Source organism: Rhinolophus hipposideros, assembly GCF_964194185.1.
Source record: "Rhinolophus hipposideros genome assembly, chromosome: X".
Lineage (NCBI taxonomy): Eukaryota > Metazoa > Chordata > Mammalia > Chiroptera > Rhinolophidae > Rhinolophus > Rhinolophus hipposideros.
Window position 1 is genome coordinate 75,926,771 of NC_138046.1, and position 6,000 is coordinate 75,932,770.

A 6,000-nucleotide genomic window follows, 5' to 3' on the forward strand; every position below is an offset into this window, starting at 1 on the left:
GTATTGAAGAGGAAGCTGACATTAAAACACGAGGTCATCTTTTTGCACAGGGAGAAGAGGAAGTGCTAGGAGAGTCAGGGACTATTGTACCCACAATTACACAAACCAAAAGGTCAACTCCCAGAAGGAAAGGATGCCCTGCAGTGCATCTCGCAAAGGGAGGGATACTCCAGAGGGAAAGGAGGCACCTCCCTGGGATAAAAGAAAAGGTAACAAAGATTGCTATGGTGGTTCTGTCTCGTCCAGACAAGCATCAGCACAGCGTGCCCTGTCCATACAAACCTAGACAGCACAAGTTTTATCTCTTTTCTTCCCTCATCACATTGTATTTGGCCATTGTCTCCCTCAGTTGTCTGGGCCCTTCATTCTCAGCCTTAATTGCCAAGCAGGAAAGCTTGAGCTCACCACCAAGCAGGGAGATGGAAAAGGGGGCAGCAGGAATGCAGAGACCATTTTGCTCTCCCCGCCTCTCCTCCCTTGGACCTTGCAGATGAGCCGAGAAAAAAGTTCAGTCCCGGCCCTCCCCCCCCCCCCCGTTCCCCCCCCTCCCCCCCCACATGGAATCTACTGCCTCCTTGTCACCAGGCGCCCTGAATGGGCGCATGCCTGCGCCACAAAGGTTTTTGTTTCCTAGCCAATCCTGAGTGCAGCCGCCGCTGGTCCTTAGCAAAGGACCTTAAGAAGGGCCAGGTCAAGCCTTAGGACTTCGCAGAGCGCTGAGAAGAAACAGCGGCAAAGTGGCTAACTCAGGGTTACTTCCGCAAAGTAGCCTCCAAGTGGAAACAATGAGCTCCATTAAAGTCTATTATACCAGCGTGTCAGGGTCTAGGGAGGTGAGTGAAAAGTAAAGGGCCTCAGCGGGTTAAAGAGACTAGAGTGAAGCCATTCTAGTTGGGAATTTCAAGATTGTACTAAGACATTACCATTCCCTTCCTGTTTTTCATTCTTCAGCTCCCTCCTCTCTAGGTTTTAGGGAGTGGGACGGAAGGGGAAGAACTGAGAATGTGGTTAATGCCCTCACCCAGGTTGTACTCTAAGGACTGATTGATCTGGGAGGTTTCTGTGTCCTGAAGTCAACCATCTTAAGGGCTTACAATAATTTTGTGGATGTTTCAAACAGAAGGGATAAAGAACCCTGTTTAGGATGAAAGAGGAAAAATGGTCAAAATCCTCAAAAGACTGGGTAACCCCAGGAAGACAAACTGATTTTTAATTTTTAAGAAGGTGTATTTGCATAGATAAGACAATTCTTAGAGTTTAGGTGAATTATTTTGACCAGGATATAAGAAGTAATATAGAACAGTGCTTTCCAACACCAATATATTGCCAGCCACATATGTCATTTTAAATTGTCTAGTAGCCACTTAAAAATAGATGAGATTAATTTTAATATATTTTAACACAAAACATACACAATGTTATTGTTGCAATATATAATCTGATAAAAATATAGATGTTATATGCTCTTATTTCATATTAAATATTCAAATTACAGTATGTATTTTGCACTTACAACATATCTTATTTTGGACTAGCCATACTTCAAGTGCTTGATAGTTACATGTGGCTAGTGGTTACCACATTAGACAGCTCAGTTATAGAAGAATTATTACAGGGCTAAGAACCTCACTCGGCAAAGTTTTTGGAGAAGCATGGAAATTGAAGGATTTGGAATTGATTATAAATGGCTGACAAACATTTATCACATTATGCTGTGTGTCACAAACAATGAAAGGTACAGAGAGGACTGAGAATTGATCTCAGCCTAGAAAGAGTGCATCGCTTTGCAGCAGAGGACTCACCCAATTGTTGGTCCGTGTCTCTCAAACTGTAACATAAAAATTACCTGGAGGGCTTGTTAAAACATTCCTGAGACCCACTACCAGAAAATCTGATTCTGTAGTTTTGGGGTGGGGTAAGGCTGATGCTGCTAGTCTTATGAACATACACAAACTAGTATGGTCTAAGCAACTATTCTTCTTTTAATGGGTTCCTCTGAAAAGGTTTTGAAAAACCACTATAAAGATTCAAGTCACATGCACCATGCTTTTGCAATTTTAAAAACTAATGAGCTTCAGAAAGTGGAAATGTTTCATTTTGGAATTTCAGAAATTTCTCAGCTATCTCTTGGAAATAGGCAGGGTTTTCTCAGCATGACTGGATTACATTTTCAAGTCATCAAAGAAAGCCTACTGATGTGCATTTTTGCAGGAATCCCACTTGAATACACTTGAATAAGCTGGGGTTTGTACTTGTCAAATTGCTTTCACATGTGTTTTCTCATTGGAGCATTGTGAGACAAAATTGCTAAAGATTGTCATGTGAAAATGTAGAAACCTCAAACTTTAAGATTTATGTTATCATTATTAACAAAACATTTAGTTATAAAATATGTTTAAAAGATAACTATGACAATTTAACATTAGTGTGTGCTTCAGGGGAAAATACAACGGGGGGGGAATGCAGTCTATTAACACATGATACAAATCTCACAGTTCTTATTAGAGGACAAAGCAAGAAGTGGACATATTTATCCACTCATTTATTTGTAAATATTAATCCCCTGGTCTATGTATTTTATTTGTTCACCCCATGGATTTTATTTATATATAGATATAGCTTCTGATTATAGTTTAGAGCATGTAGTATGTTTTTCTCAGATTTGAAAACCTGATACCATGTCTATTTCCTACACAGAGCTACCATAGATACTGGCATAAATTAATGCAGTGATGAGTTCAAAAGCCTGCTTCAACTGTTAGAAGAGTGTTCACACCACTTCATATACAGTATGAAATTAATCTAGTAAATATTTATAGCCCATTAAAGATTTTCAGCCCCCACTGACACCTTATTGTAATTATTATTCATACACATATTAAACATATTTAATTAAACATATATGTGTATATTATATATATATATATATATATATATATATATATATATATATATATATATATATATATATAATATAAATTTTGCTCCTCAAAGAAGTATCACACCATTAAAAGCTGTTCCTTTTCCATAGCGTAATGGACAGGGAAAATAAAAATGAAACAAAATGGGATCAGTTGATTAAAATCTTTCTATCATTCTGTATCTTTGTCCATTTAGGTGAAGCAGAGACAGGAAGAAGTTACCAGAATTTTAGATACTTACAAAATAAAGTATGAATTAATAGACATTTCTGTCAGTTTGAAAGTACTTCAAGAAATGAGGATGAAAGTTCCCAGCCCTACGGCTCTACCACCTCAGATATTCAACAGTCAAGAATATTGTGGAGTAAGACTAAATGTTTATTTTTATTTTATTTTCAATTTTATATCTTAAGGTCATATACATGGGGAAATAATACATTTATGGAGTGTAAGGGTCAGGTTTCTCCATTTATAGAATAAATGCCTGAAGACAAAGCAATTTGTACTTTATTTCAAAATGATTATCTTAAAAGAAACTATACCATGCTGCTTCTTTTGGAATACTTATGCAGTATTTTTCATCATACATTATAGTATGAAATTACTGATACTCTAGGGGAATTTTTTGTTTTTTAATTTAACTTAGCTGGCAGAAGTTTGAAAAGGCCCAGGCAAGATAATTAACCAACCTACCTAGACACTTGAGTTTAATGACTTCATAATTGGGAATTATCAGCATTGATATTACAAATTAATTTTCATTCCTTTTAGGATTTTGAAATGTTTCACAAGGCAAAGGAGAATAAGGAGATTCTGAAGTTCCTGAAAATGGAATAAATGGGCAGTAATGATACAAAAGATGTTTACTGACATGGATCTGCATATACTTCCATATACATCGCTTGCTTTTAATTGTAACAATGAAACTTCTTCATTAAAATTAATTGCTACTTAGATTAAGTTGTAATCTTTAAAAGGTGGGGCTTTATTATTTCAATCATTCATTAAAATCATTTATCTACTACACTGAAAAGTTTATAAAGCTGTGTAAAAAGAAAAATACTATAAAATATCTATCAATGCCAAACTTCTCTTTTAAGTCACTAGTAGCTATCAATTCATAGGCATGAAATAGACTTTTAGTGTACTTTTCAATTTACTTTCAGCTTTATTTTTTTATTGTTTCTCAGTACATTTGACAAAAGCTTACATAATGTACTGGGACTGTTTACAAAAAAAAAAAAAAAAAGCAAAAGCAAAAGAAAAACAGATCACTGGGCCCCATCCCAAGCCTTCCTAAATGGAATGGGGGCGAGAATAGGAATTTGTACTATTAACAAACTCCACTGGTGATTTCTTTTTGTACTCTAAAGCCTGGGAACCAATACTTAAGAACAATTTTAGGTCACCTTGCCCTTGACCTCTACCTCTGCTGTGAAATGGTAGTCTTCTTCAAAATCTGTTTTTAGGAGTGACGTCATAGGAATGGCGGCAGCCGGGCACATTTTCTGAGTTCTCCGGATTTTATTATGAACAGGACATATAACCCATCAAACAACTCTTCGCTCATCACGCAGAACAGCTAAGAGACTCCTAAGAGACTCGTGTAAGGATTACTTGAAGGTGCGCAAATTGGGCGAGCAGGGGAAGAAAGAAGGGAGCGGAGAGGAAACGCGCGGTCTCGCGGTGGAATCAAGCCGGCGGCGGCGGCTGCGGCGGTAAACCGCAGCTCTAAAGACACAGGGAGATATAGAACACGCAGAACAGCGGGGAGACTCGTGGAGGAATTTACCTGAAGGTGTGCGCGGATTGCAAGCAGGGGAGGAGGCAGGACAGCGAAGTGGAAGCGCGCGCCCCCCCACCCCCACCCCCGCGGAGCCGAGGCCAGCGGCAACCGCCGCCGCGGCGCCAGGACGACGGAGCGCAGACTCGTGGAAGGTTTGCTTTGGAGTGCGCTAGTTAGGCAAGCGGGGGAGGAGAGAGGGGCGCAAAGTGAAAACACTAACCCCCCCCCCCCCCCCCCCCCCCGCAGCGGAGCACAGGCCGTACAGCATCAGCTGCGCTGCGCGGCTCCCAGGTCGGAACGGAGGCTCGTGGAAGGTTTGCTTTGAGGCGACCGGGGGAGGAGCGTGCCCACAGAAGCAGGGGAAGGGAGCACCCGGGGCTCTAGAGCCCCACGGGAGCCCAGGGTGCAGCGGAGAGCATAGGGTCCAGGACGTGGGCTCTTTCCCTGTGTCCCACAGCTGATCGCTCCCGCCGGGGCGGGCAGCTCGTGGGCCCTAGGGCAGACAAAGAACTGAGATGCCACACCTGGGCCCCTCACCGCGCTTTTCGAATCCTCCCCCCGCCCTTCCAGAGACTTAAACTACCCCTAACTGAGAAACAGTGTCAGATTACAGAGGGGCGTCTGCGCTCAGGCGCTGGGAAGATTGGCAGCCGGCTCTGACCTTCGGAAGAGGCTGGGAGGAGGGGATTTTCGCTGGATGAGGAGAGAGGAGACACCCACACCCCCAGCCAACACCTTTTCAGGCCTGCGGGAGGAGTGTGAGTGGCTGGCCTGGGAGGGAGGAGACCCCTCCATCCCCAGGCCCCACCCTTTCTGGCTGGCCTGCGGCGGGGCAAGGGCAACCGCGGAAGCAATCCCTGAGTTCAGCAGTAAGCGGCAGTCGCAGCTCCCGGCTTTCAGCAGCTTAGAGATCTCCCGCCCGCCCCCTCCCACTCATCCTTGGAAGGAGGGCCCTAAGACTCAGGAGTACTGGGCACAGGGCTGTTGGAGCTACTCTCAGCGTGCATTTGTGCAGGAAAGGACAGAAACTGCATGGTCTCTCTGAAAACTGTCATCCAGACCCCTCAACCCCTCGCATTTAAATCTACACTTCCAAATTCACTCTGGGCACCAGGGGACTAGCGATGCCTGCGCACTAGGCAGGGAACTCTTTGGCACAGCGGAGGACAACCTGGAGATCACCTGGTGGGCTTAAGCCAAGACTGGTGCTGCTTTCTGTTTTGCTTTGCTTGGTGGTTTTTATTTTTTTTTATTTTTTATTTTTTATTTTTTATTTTTTATTTTTTTATTTTA

The 6,000-nt window shown here is 42.5% G+C and overlaps 1 protein-coding gene across 1 annotated transcript; it reads left to right on the top strand.

Annotated features, from left to right (window-relative positions):
- Positions 1 to 785: 785 nt before the first annotated feature.
- On the top strand, positions 786 to 3,758 carry LOC308495275 (SH3 domain-binding glutamic acid-rich-like protein 3; the record flags this gene model as incomplete). The annotated part of the gene is made up of 3 exons (XM_081043190.1): positions 786 to 833; positions 3,118 to 3,285; positions 3,693 to 3,758. 3 exons carry the CDS (start codon positions 786 to 788, stop codon positions 3,756 to 3,758), a joined length of 282 nt encoding a protein of 93 aa, XP_080899316.1.
- Positions 3,759 to 6,000: the final 2,242 nt, after the last annotated feature.